This window comes from Lepidochelys kempii, chromosome 1 (assembly GCF_965140265.1).
Source record: "Lepidochelys kempii isolate rLepKem1 chromosome 1, rLepKem1.hap2, whole genome shotgun sequence".
Classification (NCBI taxonomy): domain Eukaryota; kingdom Metazoa; phylum Chordata; order Testudines; family Cheloniidae; genus Lepidochelys; species Lepidochelys kempii.
This window is the reverse complement of record NC_133256.1, coordinates 162,878,056-162,897,941: the sequence shown is the minus strand read 5'-3', so window position 1 is coordinate 162,897,941 and position 19,886 is coordinate 162,878,056. Positions and strand designations below refer to the sequence as shown.

The 19,886-nt window shown below is 42.2% G+C and overlaps 1 protein-coding gene across 1 annotated transcript; it reads right to left on the bottom strand.

The window, feature by feature from the left end:
* Positions 1 to 434: 434 nt before the first annotated feature.
* Positions 435 to 17,467, bottom strand: KCNE1 (potassium voltage-gated channel subfamily E regulatory subunit 1). The gene is made up of 3 exons (XM_073328524.1): positions 17,445 to 17,467; positions 3,256 to 3,327; positions 435 to 853 (listed from the first exon to the last, which is right to left on the bottom strand). Exon 3 carries the CDS (start codon positions 813 to 815, stop codon positions 435 to 437), a length of 381 nt encoding a protein of 126 aa, XP_073184625.1. The 5' UTR covers positions 816 to 853; positions 3,256 to 3,327; positions 17,445 to 17,467.
* Positions 17,468 to 19,886: the final 2,419 nt, after the last annotated feature.

Below are 19,886 nucleotides of genomic sequence, written 5' to 3'. Positions count from 1 at the left end.
GAATTCCTGTTTTAGTCACGCAGATTACTACAAATGCTAGCAGCAGGTTCTAAATTTTGATCATTGTAAGAATATGGGATGCAGTCTCTAAGTATAAAACACTTTTTAAGCTAGCCTCATTGGTGAGGACTATGCAGTTATGCTGATTTACACGAGCTGAGGATCTGGCTCCTACTGTTCTTGATCTTAGAGATTACTGCAACCTGATATTCAAGGTTGAAAGCTTTGCAGCACAATTGTCCAATTTCATGGAACAAGGAGTGTATGAAATGCAGTGCTCCCACATCATGGTAGATGCTATGCAAAAAGAGATTTTGTGTTCTACTTGCAAAATTATTTTGCACCGGATGGGCCACCAGCAACTTCCATTTATACCAGGTGAAGAACTGGCTCTATACCTGTAAAGTTAACAGACCACCTTTTCTCCCATTTCTCTATGAAGACTTCACCTGAGGAATCTCATTAATAGGTTGCTCCACAGCAAGCTGGTTCTCAAACACACAGTACGATTTATAATTTCCCACAATTCTTGCGTGAAAATTTGCCTCATCCAACTTATGCCAAATATCTGTTTCAATGTACACATTGAATGGGTCGTTTGAGTGCTCAAGCTTTTTGGAGCGGATGTTGCTAAGCATTGTTCCAAATGTGAAAAAGCCAAAGAAACCAAGCAACAAAAGCACATAGATGATTTCCAGATTGTCACTGGGTTTTCCAGCCTGAGAAGATGCAGAGTTATTTGTCTGGTCTACATATTCTTGTAATAATTTGGAGAGGAGTGAATTCAGTGCCGTATCATTAGACACCGTTGCCATCTTCTTCCGTCACTCTTTCCTTTCTGAAGTGGTGATTTCTAGAAAAGCATAAAAACCAGGTACACTTTTAAAACCCAATGTGGCAATAATTCTGTACAACTGATAAATATCCTGTCTGCCTTTCTTTCTTAGAGAAGAAAACTATTTCATGGGAGAATGCTGAACTTAGAAACAAAATATTTCGGACCATATCATCGGCTGGTGTAAATTGGCATAAATCTATTAAATTCAGTGAAGATGCATTTAATTTCAATTTCCATCAGCTGAGGACCTGTCCCTTCATGTGTAAATTTATAGTAATGTTTATTATGTAAGTACAAACACCCCAAATAAATTCATACTGTGCTCTCTGTCTGTTCCCCCACTGTGGAAACAGCAGGTGATGGAAGAAAAAGGCAGCAGCCTCCAGAGCAGGAGCTCCTAGGGTTTGGTGATGAAAAGTGCTTCCCTTCACCCACCCTACCTCCAATAAAACAAAAACCAACCACCCTCCTGTAACTGATTCACAGAGCCCTTCTCAAAGAAAGTCACCATGCAGCTGTGAATTTTGCTGGATGGTTAAGCTGACCTCTGGTGACATCCCTGCAAATCAGGTATACTGCCATATAAAGTGCAATCAAATCACTTTGGCACCCGGAATCAAAGATTTTTGGTAATCAATTCTATTTTGATTGAGAGTTTTACACAAGAAGCTTAATGATCATTTCCCCCTTTAGAGTTTCAACACCAGACATCCTGTGCAGTAAATCCTTTCAGTGGATAAGAACAATGTACCAGGATTGCAATACCCAAGTCTCCCTAACCAGACAATGTAACTGACATGTCACTTTAATCTTAGTACAATGCATAGTTTAGCTTTTGTAATAAATTAAAACTAACATTCCCGATCGTATTATGCCCTTAGACTTTTTGAATAGTAGGTATTGTAGTTCAAGGTGACTTCACTGACAGTAATCTTGTAACAAGATAGGAGCTGTCAGTTCTTTATACAGTTTTAATTATGTGAAAACAGAGTGGTTCATTTACACAGGCTCTTCTGATTTAAATGAGATTTTTTTTAGCCATGTACTGTATTTTATTCACTTACATCAAGGGTAAATTTGCTCCTGGGCAGAAGGCCAGCACAAGGTTTATGCAGGTCTTACATGCTACTTGAGCTTTATTTTGAGGGCTTAAGTAGAACTTGAGTGATGCATAGATCTTGTGCTGGCCCTTTGTACAGCAGTGATTTTCACTCCAAACACTCAGTTTAGGAGTAATGGCACTCAAATATGTGCTATCTTGTGAGACTGGTTTAAATTTTCTGTTTCTAGATAGTGTATGACTAATGCTGGGCATAGTTGTTGCGTGAAAGGTTGGGGGGTTTTTTTTGGTGAAAACTGCAGATTCAGTGACATCAAAACCTTTGCAAATTCATGTCAATTTTGTCAAATTCTTTTGCCTGAAAAGAAAACCCATTTTTTTATTTTTTGATCCAAAAAAACCCCAACAAAAGTTATGATGTTTTTATTTGAAATGACTTCTACCCTCCGCCCCCGCATTTTACTTTAACTTAAAAAGGAAACAATCCAAAACAAAAAATGGTCAACACTGAAATGAAACATTTGAAACCAAATGAAAACAGGTTGTTTGATTCAAAATGATTATTTCAACTTTTTGATTCATGAAAAATTTCAAAACATTTCTTTTCAAATTGACCAAAACCATTTTTTTAATTGCCAGCAAACAGAAAAAGCTATAATTTACCCAGCTCTCTATATGACATCTGTAAACAGAGATGCTATGATGCCCTGGAAATGAAAAAAAGAAATGGATCCTATGATTCTTTGACCTTTAAAAAAACAGCATTTATTTACCTGAAATATAATGCTATGAAAGTGAATGAAACGAAACACTAATACAAGAACAGTAGGTTGGTTTCAGCACTAGAATTGTGTGAACCTTTTGCTCTGAAACCCCAAACTATGCAACATTTCCCCTGGGTTTGGATTCATTGGGAACTTGACACTCAGCTCAAATTTGTAAACATTTTGGAGAAAGCAGCCCCAGGGACTCCTGCACCTCACATTTTCTAGGAAAGATTAATGGTTTCGAACAAACCACAAGAAATGTGATGATTTCAAACTAAAATCAGACAAAAATTGGCCGTTTGGGTTGCTGGGTGGTTCAGGTTGCTCCTGAAATTTGAAAGTATGGCTCAGTCGAGATGTGAACTGAAACACAAAACGCTTACCATCAAATTTCATGTAGCAACAGTATCTTTCTACAGCATAGGGGCCCTTGGATTATCTTTTACAACACATAGAAGCTGAGTTTAACATTTGTTTGACGAGGGTCCAAATTATCTGCCCACAAGATGGAAAAATCTCCCTTACAAAATAATACCCAGATCCAAATTATTGCTTTAGACAAAGGATTCTGACAGGTCAAATTTACTTACAGAAAATTATGTCTTGGTAACTTGAGCTCAGCAGGCTAAAATACATTCACATTTCATAGCTGTGGACAGATTCTTTAAAAGCAAAAAAGAAAAGAAAAAAGGAAATTGAAGCCTTTCTTGGAGATAATTATTTCTACAAACTGGGTGGGAAGTGCATCAGCATTATGAATACTGTAAAATGGAAAGTGCCACACAATCAACATAATTAAAAAACAAAACAAGAAATAATTTCTTTGAATCTCCCAGCTGACCATTCACTCTGGAGAGCTATTTATCTATTTGCTAATGTAAAATATTAACATACATGAGCAACCTTTAAGGACTGATCCGTTAACTTAAATGGGTTGGGAGCCCCCAGGTAACTATCCTCCTACACATGAAAATGCTTCCAAGATAACTGAACTTTCAAAGTAAACACAGTGATGGATATGTAGAACATGTGTGTGAATTTTTAAAAATTGCAAATGGAGGTGTGTGTGAACTACTGCACATTACATTTGGACATTGTGTACACCTACTCCTCCACTGATCTACAATGGATGGGCATAATGGGTGGTTCAAAGATAGCTGTGCAAGTATAATTGTCAAAGATAAATTCGATGGACTACTTCCATTCTGGGTGGGTAAGAGATAAATGAGGACTTTAGGAAACCTTTAAGTCATTTATTATTGGTGTTTAAGTAATTTATTATTGGTTCTAAAGTGCCAGTGGGATTTTGGATTCAGATAGAAAGACCCTTCAGAAGGGTCAGAGGGTGATATTACATTGAGACATAAGAATACAAGGCCTAATTCACGACTGCATTACTCCTGTTTAGCACTTGTGTAACTCCACTGAAACCAGTCAAGTTGCACCAGTGTAAAACTGGAGTCATGCAGTGATGAATTAGACCTACAGTTTCAATTCCTTGGTGGTCCTCACACAAGAATCAACGCTTGTATGTGGCAATAACTCTAGTGACTACAATGGAGTTGCACCAAGGCTGAAATTGAACTTCTATTTTTTCATGCTCTGTTTATTCCCAATATGGGCGTCTTGTCCACTTTTTCTCCAAATCCTGCCCTTACTGTGTAAGGAAATGAGGGATTCTCTCTGAACTCTCTCTTTGAACCAAGAGCTAAGTTTCATTCCCTCAGTTGCTGCTTGATGTAGGTACAAAAATATCCCTAGCTGCCACTTTGTTGACTTGATTTCCTCATGTGTGCAATCAACTACATCTCCAGTGCCTTTCAGATATTTCAGCCTCACTTCAATTTGCTTTAAACACAACTAAATTAGCACCCAAGCACCTGCTACCTGTCATTCTGACAGGAAGGGTCATAGAGAAGGCCTGCAGGAAGCTCATACAGCACTTCTGTCGGTGAGAAAAGCAGGAGAGTTTGAGGGCAGAGTTCCATCAGTTTCAGTGTGTTTTAAAATATTTATTTGTAAATGTAGCACTATTTAAAACAGAAGGAACCAGAGCCTCAGCTTCTATAAATCAGCGTAGCTCCATCTGACTTACATCAGCTGAGGGTTTGGCCCAGTGTTTTCTTTCTCTATTTGTCTGCGGATATTGTTGGGGATGATTTAAATTGAAGGCTTTTCTACACTAGGAGTTTTACACCAATGTAGCTGCACCAGTGCAAACCCCTAGCGTAAGTGTGCTGCACTGGTGCACACTGTGACTTACACTGCTACAAAACACCCTTGTGGACAAGGCTTTAGACAGTCAGTATCCCCTTTCCCTTATTCAAATGTACACTGAACTATATTCACACTGCTCAGTCCTCCCTACTGCCCTCCAACAATCTCTTTATGTGCATGTGCTACCCAATTATCACCCAATTAATTCTCTCTGGCCTAGACAAGAGCCCTGTCACCTGTGAAGCAAGAATGGGAGGAGATGGGAGAGGTACATTAATGGTGGAGAAAAATTCTCCAGAAAACTAAAATTGCTAAATAAGCATCCAATGGCCACTTTGTTCTTGATTTGTATCTTCATCCTATGGGGGCCTATTGCCAAAGAGAAATTAGCCGGAAGTGGCAAATTACAGATATATGGGAAGGAAAATATCAGAGGGGGTTCTCTGCCTTTCAAACTAGTGCTTAAACAGTTCATGTAGCAGTCCAGAAAGTTGGTAAATAAAGCTTTCAAACCACCAGGATCCCTTTGTTTAAAAGCATATTGCTTTTCAGTGGAGTGATCATGAACAATCTCCTGTAGCCGTGCAATCGCAGAATGTGGGCGTTAGACGAGCCGGATGAAAAGCCATTACCCACAAACACACGAAGCTCAGCACACTCTGCAACTTGATGGAGAGCCAGATGAATTGTCTGTGTGTGTCTCAGGTTTCCCACCTCCATGACACGAGGCTGCTGAACGCTGGCTTGAAGACTGCCCATGAACACACCTGGTTCCAGGCCTTTCAAATGAAAGTTCAAGTACAATAGTACCATAATAAATTGTCTCTGATTTCTATCCGTCAGTTCATTACCAAATATAAGCATGTGTGACTATGAAGTGGCTGTGCTGAGAAATGAGAGACAGTCGAACCCTAATTCATCCCTAAAAGCATAGTTACAGCGATGTGAGATACACACAAGTACAACGTATACCACACAACTTGAATGGTTAATTTCAACATCTCAGTATTCCTTTGCAGTTTATAGTCTAAATGTCTCATCTGGGTTGGTGATTCTGGCAGGCTCATGCCGGATCAGAAAGCATGCATTCCAAGGAACAAATGCTGAAAAATTCTGTGTGGCCCCATCTCCCTTTTACGGTTGTCACTCAGGGAGAGTGAGCCTATTACAATGGTCATAAAAGGACATGACCTTGCACCTGTGATGTCCCGGGGGCTATTGAAATTGGCCATAAAGTGGGCAGGATTGGGCCCAACACTTTTTTTAGGCTCCTTCTGCTTTCCCGTGCATGCTGAGGTTAGAAAGGGACAGATTTTCATAGTGTGTGTAATGTAGACACAGATGACTGTTAAATGCCCGATCCTCCACTGGGTGGAAATTGGTGTGACTCCCTTCAAGTCAATGGAGCGAGGATGATTTACACCAGTTGAGGATCTGCCCCTAATATCTTTCCTGCCGTAGGACTGTCAGCCATAGAAGCCTACCCTTGAACTCTCTACAGAAGTATTTGTCTTCTGAAAATATAGCACTGTTGTAATCTTTTCACGGGGGGCTGAAAACCTGTGTGCCAATCCAACACATAGATGTTAGCACAGCCCTTTGCCCATAATCACTCCCATAAAATGTCTTGCCACAGTACTGTCCTCATCCATTATACATAATTGTAACCCATTACATCAAAGTGAAAGTGGTTCTCTTCCCCGGCCGTTCACTCAGAGAGATTGCTAGGGTGAGCAGGTTTCTAGAGAGTGGAGTGTTCCACAACTGAGCCCCCATTTTTTTCGTATGGCTTTTAGAAATGTATGCAAGAATCTGAGTGTCAGGATCCCACCAGGGACAGAACAGAAACAGGTAAAGTTTACTATGAACAAATGCTGGGCGTAGTTAGATATGTGTTTACAAATCATGGTGATGGGCACAAGAAAAACACCCAAGATAGACAGGGCGCATCTACACGACAGGGTTCCTTCAGCAGTGTGCGGTGTACACACACATTCAGCCCTCAGCAGAGGTATAAACAGCAGTGTAGACGGTAAAACACGGATTAAGCCAGTGGAGTAAAGACATCAGGAAGGGTGTGAGCATGTAGCTGGGGTACATACCCTACATGTTCTCTACTCACCTCCCGTCTACACTGCTATTTTTAACAATGTAGAGCTGCTCTGCCGCCCACTGATGGACCCTCTTCCCTTTACAGGGAAAGGCTCTAGCTGTGGGAGGACCACAGGGAAAGGCTGCCATCTCCCCACTGCTGAATCCCCTTCCTGCTGCAGGGAACGACTCCAGCAGGGGGGAAAAGCTCTGACAGGGGGATAGGCAGCGGGGAAAAGGCTGAGCCTTTCCTTGCTGCCTTCCTCCCCCTGCCAGAGCCTTTCCTAGCTGCAGTGAAAGGCTCTGAGAATGGGGAGCAGTTGACGTCTTGCCCCACTGCCTCCCTCTGCCAGAGCCTGCCACTGACTCATGTTGCTGCACACCATGGTGTGCCTTTCATGTAAACTACATAGCTACCTGTAAACTACACACCACCAGAAGTGGTGTGTAGTGTAGATGTAGCTTTAGGTAGCTTTATGCTTCCACTCCTGTGGAATCAGATTGTTTTCTTCAGCTACACAGATACAGCAGGGCTGGGCTAGTTGGCTTGTTCCTTTACAAAATGTTATGTTCATATGATTACAAGATAGAAATTCAACTCCCACGTCACACATATGATATGACAGCCTAAAATCATGTGCACAGTGTTTGTCGCTTCAGATCTAGCTACGCTGGGCTGATGCTCAACACATGGACTGCAAAGTGCCAGGCTGACCCTTGGCTCCATACAAATAAACAATAACAACATCAAGTTAAAGACCTTCTCCCTTTTTATTTATCTCCACAAATTCCTTTGCGGGAGGCTTATGTGAACTGTGGCTCCTGTGAGCATTATTTCCCCCATTCTCACTCCAGCCCCTTTGCACTGAACTTTATTTTGCAGTGCCAGCCTGTCTTAGCAAAATACAGTCAAGACTCAGGATTCCAGCTACTGCTGAGAAAAAGAGAAGCAGAAACGAGTGAGTTCTGGAGAAATCTAGGGCCAGATTCGCCCCCAGCTTCACTGGGGTCAGAGCAGGGGAAAATTTGCTCCTAGTTCCTATGGGTGCCCTGCAAAAAAAAGTCCTGAGCAAGCACATCTGCCCAGCTGCTTGCTCTTCCCTTGATCTGTACAAAGGCTGAGAGGCAAACAGGAAAACATGCAAACTCACCTGGCTGTGCAGCTGGAAGAGGCAGGGAGCCAGTGATCTGGGTGCTGTAAGATAGATCCTCGCACTATGAGCATGAGTGGGAGGCAACCTGAAGTCTGGGTGTTGGGAACCAGCCTCAGATTATGTATGTATGTGGGCGGGAACCTGCGATATGGGCACCAGGAACCAACCTCAAACTGTGAGCACGGGGGACAGGGGGGCTGGGGGCAGCTCTGTGCAAGAGCTGGGGGCTGGCTGGGCACGGAGGGCAGGTGGCTCAGAGACACAGCATCCCAGGGGACAGCAGATCTTCAGCAAGTGAGTTGCCTTCTCTCACAAAATAAGAAAGGGGAGTGTGACTTGCACCTGGTACAACGCCCAGCACCTGGCCCTAAGGACACTCAGCACTTGGCTCCCTTGCCTGCACCCAGTGTTCCCCTGCTCCTGGGTAATCACCCCTAGGGCAGCCACACAATGACCCAGCCTCCTTCCTTTCATCCTATTTTCAGCACATCCCCCCCCAGTCACCCACACGCCTGCTCTCCTGGCATCAACCCACCCCCGAAGACACACCACACAACTGTCTCCACAGGTCCTGCACACACTAGTGCATCTATCAAAATTCCTTTCAACATACTTCATCCTGCAATCCTCACAGCCCGCTCCATTCCTCCTGCCCCACACCTCTTTGGAGTTTGAAGTAGGGAGAGAGGACAGAAGCTCAGAACAATCATTCTGACGCTCTCTGAAAATGGCTCATTCTTCAGTTGCATTATAAAGTCTGTCACAGGTCATTGCTTAGCTCTGCATTGATACACTGAATGAAACATTTTGGGAAATAAAAATCATCTGCAAAATGGCTTACATAAATGCTATGACTTTTACAGACATCTCAGTCCTGTGAGACCCCTAGAGTAGACGTTGGCATTATCCTTCTCAGTGTTAAAGGGAGAGGGAGCCACTTCCAGCAATTGCTCCTTAAATCAAACAGACACATGCAGACTGTGGTGTGGAACACACTATTTACTTCTGTTCATTATGTGAAAAAGGTTTGCTATCCAGGACTAAGGCGTGTCCATTTCCACTGGATAAGCAGAGGGATCTTTTGGCTGGCAGTCATTAATGCCTGAAAGGCTTCAGTGCCTATGTGAAATGAAGGGACGAGCTCAACTGGATAGCTTCCATGAGCCCTAAATTCACTTTTAAAATATGATTAAATGTGGCATCATGTGCCCTTCATACTCCCTAAATGCCCGTAACAGATACATCTGGTAAGTCTCCCAGCATGTGCCAGCTGATAATAACTTCCTGTCCCCAAGAATTCTGACTAAAGGTAGCATAGGTTCCAAAACAGAAAATATTGCATTAAGAACAAAATTACCAGCTTCTACTTCCTTTATGTAGTTGTGTTTGTATTCATTGTACATATTCCTTCAAAACTGAGTGGTCCTTGTAGCACGATTGGACTACCGAAGAGTCTGGAACGTGACCAGTACTTAAAACGAAGGAATGAAGACTAACAAGTAAGCATCTTGAAATACTTCTCACACATCTTTGCCAGAAGAGTGGAGAACATTTTTCCCCCATGGGGTGGGAGTAGACACTAAAATATACCTCCTGTCGGACTGTTGTAGCCTGAAGATGAAGCAGGTTGTTAAAATGAAAAGAACAATAATTGCTTTAATGCACCACTTAGCATTCATATAATGCTCCCCATTCAGGGTCTGTAAAGCACTTTACAAACACTAGTTAGTTAAATCTTGCAGCATCCATGTGAAAGATAGGGATGGGATGTATTATTACCTCCATTATACAAATATGTGAATGGAGACTGAAGTGGGTAAATGACTTGGCCAAGTGCAAAGAGTGAGTCAATGGTAGAGCTCGAAATATAAGAGAATCGGTCACACACTTCCCTACTGTAACTACAAGAAAACACTGCCTTTAGTCAAAGCAAGACTACTAAAAATGCTACAGAAGTATGTGGTAATGAATCATGTCCCTCATGTGTTGAGTTCTCTTCTGGGTGAAGGTGAGTTCCTTACAGCTAGAGCTGAGTAAAATGTTTTGACCAAACCTTTTTGGGGTGAAAAATGACGATTCAAGGCAACCCAAACATTTTGCATATTTATGTCAACTTCACTTAATTGTTTCAGTCAAAAAACCCAACCCCCCAAAAAAAATCTGAAAAAAAAAGTTTTGTTTCAACATTTTCAAAATGTTTTGGTTTTTCGATTAGAAACTACTCTTGTTTTGAAATTTCCTTAAATTTTATTTTAATAAATAAATAAATAATAAACCTTTTAAAAGTTTGAAATGGAAACAAACATTTCATTTGACTCAAAACAATTTTTTAAAATTGTTTTGGAACTTCCAGCAAACCAAAAAGTCAGTTATTCACCCAGCTCTAGTTCCACCCCCTCAAAGTCAGAATCCTATCAACTAAGTTTAAGTGAATCCAGAAGAACTCATTGAAGAATGTTAAGGTGAACACTGGCTCCTTAAGGAAGAAGTATGGTATTTGGTAACCAAGTCAGTAAATCTTCACTCACAACAGTACACAGACATAAAAAAAAAATAAAAAAAAAATCAAAGGGCTATGTAAACATGTACAGAAGGTGACAGCCTAGATTAGTAATCAGCTGCATCTGACTCTATATTATTAGTCTGCTAGAGCAACGGTTCTCAGCTGGGGTACATGTACCCCTGGGGTACGCAGAAGTCTTCCGGGGGTGGGGGGGTACATCAACTCATATAGATCAGTGTTTCTCAACCTGAGTGTTGTGACCTCCAGGGGGTTGCGGGACAGGTTTTGTGCGGGGGTCGCAAGTACAGACCGGCATTACGGCATGGCAAGCAGAGCAATTGCCTGGGGCCCCGTGCCAATGGGGGCTCCAAGAAGCTAAGTTACATGCTTCAGCTCCAGGAGGCGGGGATCGGGCTTCCAACTCCTGAAAGGGGTACAGTAGTCTGGAAAGGTTGAGAACCACTGTATGCCAAAGGGAGAGTTGCAAGAAAAGAGATCAAAAGAGAATACAAAAGATTCAAGAACAAAGATGACAAGGATTAAAGAAGAGTGTACCCAGGCAGATAGTGACAGGAGAGAGCAAAGGGCCAGGCATTGTGCTAAGGCATGGCATGTGGGAGTTGAGATGGTGGGAGGCAGTCATCTGTCATAAGGTAGATGCCACCAGAAGAAAGGTTGGGAACCAATGCAGTGGAGTTACCCAGAAGTAGAACAGCTTGAATATCTGAGTGCAGTATAGGATTCTATTTATGTATCTTTCTTGTTGGATAAAATATTTGTGATACAAAGAGAAAAGAACGAAAACAGTTTGTGATCACTGTTTGCATCTCATGGCTAGAGATCTGTCTTCAGCTGCCTAAGCTGACTAGACCCATTCTTTAAAAATGACTAGTCAGTTCTGAGGTGTCAGTTGATGTGGAGGAACTCATTTTCCTAAGTGACGTATTGGAGACAGGACTCACAAACCACATGCCAATCTTTGGTGATAGAAAGATGCATTTTTCCGGTTAATCCACTTCATCCAGTTAAATCCTGTCACTTGTACTATCTGGCAGACTTTCTGGCCTTGGTTTTTATCAAGTGCCTGTCACTTTACTAGGTAAATGCCACACAACAATTAAAGACAGCACAAAGTATGCCCTAAATGTACTAAAAGGGCGCTAAAAGGAAGGTATTTCTCAGTATCTCTGTTGGAATCACTAAATCGTCAAGGCTTGTTTTTCTCATGCCCTCTCCAGTAGAAAGACCAATGTGTTCTGATATTTGCAATAATATTATTGAGATGAGTGAGACACCTTGAGCCTTGTCTACAGGTGGGCCCATGAGCACTACAACAGGGATGTGATTTCTAAAGCATGGTGCACATGAATTTGTCCGTGTAGACCCTGTTGGTGTGTATTAAACGTTCCCTAGTGCCGTTTAAAGAAAATGCTGTTTCAAACATGCTGAGTGGAGAGTTGGCTAAGCTAGCCAACAGGAAATACTGAAGAGAAGGACGAGGCATAAGCCTTTCAAAGAGAGATAGGGGCCTAAGTCTGAGCCGGAGGGAGGTAACTGTCTCCACTCAGGATTCACAGCTGTGAACCCTCTCCTGGAATTTTGCACCTAAGCCCTTTGTCGCTAAACTCTGAAGAGGAGGAGCCCTCCCCCCGCACCCCTTATAATCTTTAACTCAGTGGTTAAGGTACTCACCTAGGATGTGGGAGACCCTGGTTCAATTTCCTGCTCTGTCTGATGTGGGGAAAGGATTTGAACTTGGTTCTGAGGCCTGTGCCCTAGCTTATGTACTGTTCCGGGCTATGCCTCTCGCAGTCTCACCGACTGAAGTGGTTTCTCTGTGTATAAATAATTAAAAATTGTTGCAGCAGGGGTACTGTGCAGCAGCACCCGCACCTCCTCCTCCCCCTTTGTCCTTTGCGGGGTCTGATCTGATAGGGAGCTTCTGAGTGTGCCTACCAGACCAGGCTCCCCCAGGCGAGTTAGGCAGGGGAATGCCTAGTGTGAAGAATTCCATTGTGGTTCAGGCATCAGCTCGCTGCCTGGGCACCTAGGCTAAGGTGGCTGTGTACATACTCACTGGCAGGTTCTCAGGGGACTTTATCAGTGGAAATTTAAGCACCTAGGGACTTAAGGCACCTACAAGGTTAGGCAACAACTGAGTGGGAGGTTCTACATTTTGGATTTAGGCACCTGACCTGGCAGTTAGGCACTTAACTCCCTTTGTGGATCTAGCTCAAAATCTCTATACCCTACTGGGTCTGTAAACAAGCAGTGTTTTCATTTTCTTCAGTACACCCTGCAGTAGTGACATGCTGAGCAATGGGATCCAACAGGTCAGTCAGATGCTGCCTGTTTTAGGAGATTGGTCAGTAACATTGCACAAAAATCAAGGCTTTGCACCTCTTTCAAAATTGCTTGCTGGTTTCTTGCAAACAAGGTCAAACTGGCCCTCGCTGTCACCCTCCTACAAGCAGCACTGAGCTGGTGTATGGAATAACAACTTATTGTTTGGGGCATTTTCAGTGTTTATCAGAAAGGTTAGTGAAGGACTTGCTCCAGTGGCTTTTGTTAGCAATGAAATAATGAATCATGTAGTTCATGAGATTGCTATCTTTGGCATAACTCCCATGCATCATACTATATTAAACCATTATCATCACTATAAAATCCTAGGAAAATCAGCTGGAAGTGATACACCTCTTGCCTCTATTTATAATGCATATGTAATGCAGGGCCCAGTGGCCAAGAACCTGAGTTGTAGCCCAGGATTTCTCAGTTTGGCTCTGGAAGCCGGGGCGGGGTGGGGTGGGGGGGAGGGAAGGGGAAGAGGGTGAGACAAAAGTAGTTCTAAGGCACCTTTGTACTCCCTTGCTCCTGGACCGATCTCTACCAAGCTAGTCCCTCAGCTCACACTCAGAGAAAGTGGACTGCTTGATCCTGAACCTTCTTGTCTGGACACAGTCCAGATATACTTCTCTCCTTCTCAGTCCTGCATTCGTACATCAAGAGTACTTTTGTAAAGTGTGGTCAATTGCTGGTTCATATTAAATGCCAACCTCAGTGACCATAGCTTGAATCCCCCTCCTACTTGCCAAATTGACCTAGATTATCACCTTCTCCACAAATATAAATCCAGTAACTCCAACAGCTGTCAAATCCTACGATACCCCAAGCTATTAGATCTTACCGTGATCCCATGCCAGTGACAATCTACAAATCACTATTCCAATCTACCTGGGGCAGGCCTGGTAGATTGGTGGTCTCGGAGTGAATCCAAACACCAGACAGGTTGGAGGATACATGCAGGCATTCCCATCTTGGTGGTTTAATGAATTCTTAGAATTTAAAAGGATTACATTGCACACTAAGGAACATAGTGTAGTTCACACCAATGAAGGGCTTGTAATAACCACATCACTGGTGTGAATTAAATTTCTTAGGATGTGGGATTTGACCACTCACACACACTGCAACAGGCGCATTGGTATTTTGCTTGAGGCACTTGCACAAGAAAACTGAACTAAGTTATTTCATTCCCTTTTCATGTATTTAAAAGTAAAAGTAAATCATATGCAAAAACTTAGTGTTAATGAAACATTAATGCTAATAACTTAAACATATATCTCAAGCCATTTAAAAGCTAAGATCCCCACAGAAACATCAACTCAGTAACACCGAACATACACTCGTATCAGAGATGGGCCAGAACAAAAGTCCCAGGTAAGGATAGTGTTTGCACGAGGACACTCTCTCTCTCTCTCTCTCTCTAATGAATATGCATATCAAATCTGATCACACTGAAATTTAGAACAATTTGGATTAGAATTTTAATCCTCCCCCTACCACTAAATTTCACATTCCCAGTCTTTGATTCTCCCCGCTAGAGAGAGATCAAATATTGGTTTGGGCCCATCCCTATCTAGTCATTTGAATTGCTTGTTCCTTTCTCTTCTTCCCTTCAACCCTAACACTTATTGTAACACCTGTTTTACCAACATTGCCTCAAGCTTCTCTCCAACTTCATCCTGGCTCCTCTCCAATCTGGCTTCTGCCCATTTCACTCTGTTGAAACTGCTCTCACTAAGGTTTCCAACAACCTCTTCTTGGCAAAATCTCAGGGTCATAAGATTCAACTTCACTGCAAACATACAGAAGTGCCTGGTGATTCTGAGTGATCAGCCTATAGCAGTTTAAAGAGGCCTGATTTTTTGAAGGACCCTAACACCAGCCCTCTGAAAATCAAGATCCTTTAATTTGTCTCAAATTATAGAACCAAAAATAGAATCACTCAGAATCCTGAAAATAACTGCTGAGATATTAATACACTTATTGACCTGCCAATATTCCAACATTAATGTATGCTCATCAGATTCATAACAACAAGGACACCCATCAATCAAATTCCTTCCCCATAATCCTAGGTCCTTGAGCCACATCCTCCTCTACCACACTATGGGCAGGGGCAGGAAGGGAGGGGATGGGGACAGGGGGAGGCCAGGGGGGAGGGACAGCTTGCTTCACTACAGAAACAAGTTAACTATCACAGGCCAGATCCTCAGCTGGTGTAAATTGGTGTAACTATATTGAAAACCATGCTGATTTACACCAGCTGAGAATCTGCCTCAACCTTTGTAATGATTCACAGATTGAATCTCCATCTTAGAATGGACTGTTTAATTTAAAATGTGCTTAAACCTGAACAAATTGTACAATCTGTTTGTAGTAGCTTCCACTGTCCATTATGTGGGTTACTGTAATTCCCTCTCCCCTAGATAAGTGTGCGTTTTAGATGCCAATAGAGACATGCATGATAGAGCGTTCAATTTTTATGAAGAGCCAGATGTGTCATCCAAATCAGTGATCATTCATTTAATGATGGTACAGAGAGAATTTGGTTTAGAGGTGACTGATGTTACAGTTTATACTGCTGACAACTCATCCTTTAACTGGTGGGAAGACTGTGCTACTAACTAGAAATTAAAATTCATTCAGCAGATCTCTTGAAAGCAAACTCCAGTTATCGGGTATTGCAGAGCATGCGCTGGAGAACCCCGTACTGAACCTTTGAAATACAGTTTAAAGCAGTTCTACAATACGAGCTCTTTGGGGCCTGGGCTGTCTTTTTACTCTGCTTGTAGAGTGAAGGCCTGGAACCTGAGGATCCTTGATTCATTTCCTTCGGTGCTACTGAAAATCCAGTTAATAAAGGAATAAGAATAAATATAACTGAACTAAAAATCACACTGCGGTGGAACTCTGAGACCACCATAAAGTTCTCAGACACATTCCTACACAGGAGCTGAGTCTTTTTGCAGCAGTAGATTGCCTGATTCTGACCTCGGAATTCGTCTTTTTGCAACTGGGACAAGAGCATAGCAATCAAGTTGAATGGTCTTTGCTCCATTCTGAGTAGACAGGTGTCCATATCACAATAACTACTGTTGTGACTGGCAGCCACAACTGCAACTGGTCAGCTCAGCAGAGGTGAAAGGACTGAATGGGGCTAATTACTCGTACAAAATTAAAATTTTAAATGATGCTTTCCCCCCCCCTCAAAGGAGTACAGACTGGCTCCTTAAAGAGAGTCCTTTTTAAAACACAACACATACCAACACATGTAGAGGACGTTTGGTTAAATTGGTAATGGTAACAGAGCCAGTCCTGTCTCCTGACCAAGGTAAAATCCCGATAAAGCTGCTTGGATTTTTGCCTGAGGCAGCGTGCAGGAGGGAGTCCTCACCTCCAAGTATGCTGTTTTGGATGTAGAATTTCATCCTAGAGCAAATATTGTTTCTTCCCTCTCATCCCAGGAGGAACTCACTTTTCTCTGCAGCAGTGCCCCTGTCTCCTGGGAATGGGAGAATTCAAAGAGTAGACTAAGGAATTAGAGGACTATGGAAACAGACTAAGGACATACGTTTGTTACACTGCCTGAAGGGTGGGCGGTGAAACACTGTAGAATTTCACTTTCCAAAATTAGACCAATTTCTCTACTCGTCCCAAACTCCACTCAGTGCAAAAACGGAATGGGGAAGGCAAATGCAGTTTTATACCACCTCACCTCCCATATTCTAAGCCCAGACCTCAGCTTAAGTAATAGCAGCCTCAGTGCTGCTCCAGCGTATACTGCAAATGCCCCTAAAGGGACATTCCACTGCTAAATATAGCCCCCTTCTTCTCCTGACGCACCTCCAACACCTATGCTGGTGACCTTGGGAGCCTATAGGCCACTCCATGTCACTCAGGGTATTCCTCAGATGCCGATTCCCACAACTAGACAGGTGCTTTATGCCACTGAAGCTGCTTAAATTGTACGGAGTGGAATGTGAAACCTGTCCCATTCTGTTTTGGCATGACGGTGTTCATTTCCAATGAAACATGAATATATATTTGCTTATGTTAACAAATCTAATACACAGTAGAGTCCTCAAGGCAGAAATTTCTCAGTGCTGCAGGTCAGGGTGTCAGTACAATGGCATATAAGGTCAGGCCAGGCTGCACTGTGCTTTGCATTTGTTTGTTCAATCAACTCCTTGCCTTTCTGAGCATTAGAAAAACAAATTAAAAAATATCTAGGGAAAAAACGATTGCTTCTCAGATCACCTCACATACATTCTCATTGTTATTCTAAGGAGATGACCAGAGCTGTACTCTTAATAATACACCACAGAGATCCCATCCAACTTCCTACACTCACACAGAAGATGCCTCAAGCCTACAATTATCTCAGACCTTGTGCTAGCTGACACATAATGGCACATGCATCCAACCACCTCAACAACATTCATTCTGTTGAAATGTGCACAATACTCACATGTGTGTAGACTAATTTGTTCCCCCTTACACCTATCCAGAAGATTTTAGGTGTGTAATTCCTCCCAAGAAACCATTCAACACAATCTCCTTCTTGGTGGTCTTGAGGTTAGGTTCCAAACAGGGACTGAGAAGAAGCGGGTTTAGTTCTTAGCTCTTACACAGACTTCCTGAGTGATCTTATTCATGTCACTGAATCACTCTGCCTCAGTTCCCATCTGTAAAATGGAGATTACATTTCCACAGATCACAGAGGTTCTTGAAAGTTAAACACTTTCATATATATCAGTCGCTCAGGTACTACAGCAATGGGAGCCATATAAGAAACTAGACTGACAAATAGATTTTAACACAGCTCCTCCCCTACTAATACCGAAAAACAAAATAGTTTGCTCACACCTGTTACAATCTTAATATATTGAGAGTACAGCCACATTTTTCAGTTTGGTGCTTGAAGTAAGGTATCTAAATACCTACATAGATACTTTAACTTGTGATTTGAGTTTCAGAAGTGCTGATCTCCCACTTCAGGAGGCACTGTGGGTGCTCTTCAATTCTGAAACTTGGGCAACTTATTAAGGGTAACATTTTCAAAAGTGTTTATGTGGCTCAGGAGCTGAAGTAACATTGAAAGGCAATGGGACAAGCTTCTAAATCCCTCAGGCATCTGGAGGAAAAAAATTAAAAAGTGCTTAAGTAGAGATTTAAGTGCCTAACTTTGAAAACTTGCAGAAAAATATGTATAGGTATCTTAAATTCAGCATGGCTAAAACAATACCTCATATATTTACTTGGGAGGATTTAAAGTCACTCCCTGTGGATCTATCATAAACCAGCTGATCTTAAAAGACAAGACCTTTTAAATCAAAGTTGACACACTGACAGCTACTTTAGGTTTGTGGGGTAGAGCTCCATATTTTAAAACTGCGCTTCCAGTAACATTAGCTAACACAAATGGAAAAAACAGCTTTGCAAAAAACAAAAAATCTTGAGCTCATTATGGAAATATTTTTTAAAAAACCCTCAGTTCATTGATTTAAATAAAGTCAGTAAAGCCATCAGATGCAAGCTGCAAAACATAACAGATATAGAATTAGAGTATTTGGTCTATCGTCATACAACGTCTTGGCTCATTAAACCCCAGAGAAGTTATGATAGTGAAACAAAGACCTCGCCTTGGTTATATCTAACATCCCATTTGTAACTCAAGTATGCTACCCCAGAGTGGGAAGGGCAATGAACTCCAGTTTCCATAGTGAACAAGCGATGATCAGATATCACCCACTACACAACAGAAGGGCAAAAATAATTTATTACATTCATAATGGAATCAGCAGGTTCTCAATGTCACTGACTTGAGGAAATTAAATTGTTATTCTTCCAACCACACAGTTTCAGTACATTAATGCAAAAAATGGATCTCAGGTATTCCGAATAAAACCGTGGCAGAAAGTTCCCAAAACAGAAAGGCCATCAGGGAGGAAGCTGTGGTGTGTGGTCATAACCTCCCAGGGGGCAGGGCCATAAGAGATTGCATAGCTTGGAGAGTGGTGGTTCTGACTGGATAAGAAGTGTGGCCAGGGCAGGGGGATGAGGTGGCCTTAGTGAAATTCATTAGCCAGTTCAGCCCATTAATTCTGTAGGTGGAGTAAGCCCTGAAGAAACTGAAGAGAAATAAGGGCATGAACACAGAAGAAACATCCAAAACATTCTTGAATTTATCGCTATGATGTTAAAAAATGTATGCAATTATAACACTGGGAAAGGAAAGATGGGAACAGAATCAACGAGGCTTAGACACCCAAAGACTTCTTGGCATAGGAATTCTTTTTAGTGTTGATGATGGGCCCTATTCCATCAACTTCCATTGATTTTGATGGGAGCTGATGAGGCTCACCACCTGAGGAGATGCTCAGTGAATCATAGGAAAAGGCCCTATATTGTGGAAACTTGATAGTCTTAACAATAACTGGAAATACTTCTAAAGAGAGAAGTTAGGTGAGGTTTTATTGGACCAACTTCTCTTGGTGAGAGAGATAAGCTTTTGAGCTTACACAGAACTCTTCCCCAGGTCAGGAAAAAGGACTCAGTGTCACAGCTAAACACTTCTGGCATTCAACAACTAGGAGGCAGCTTCCACTAGTAAGAGTGTGCACAAAGATTTTTTGACTTGGAAAATGTCTCACCAAAAATTACTAACTCTGTTTGGGGGAGGGGTGGGGGAGAGGCGGTGGTGGTAGTGGTAGGGGAGGAATGTTGTGTGTTCTGTTCATACCATGCAAAATTGTGAAAGAGACATGAGGAAACTTGAATACAGTTGGAGAGGGATTCCCCTTTTCATAAAGCTGCTAAACACAGAGTCTCTGCATGATTTAACATATCTGATGTCGTGTATATTTAATTCAGCTTAGTGGCCACGTGCACCTTGAACACCAAGCTTCTG

Bases quoted from the DNA above. Each gene is read 5' to 3' on its own strand.
- KCNE1 (XM_073328524.1), bottom strand. From the start codon at position 815: ATGGCAACGGTGTCTAATGATACGGCACTGAATTCACTCCTCTCCAAA.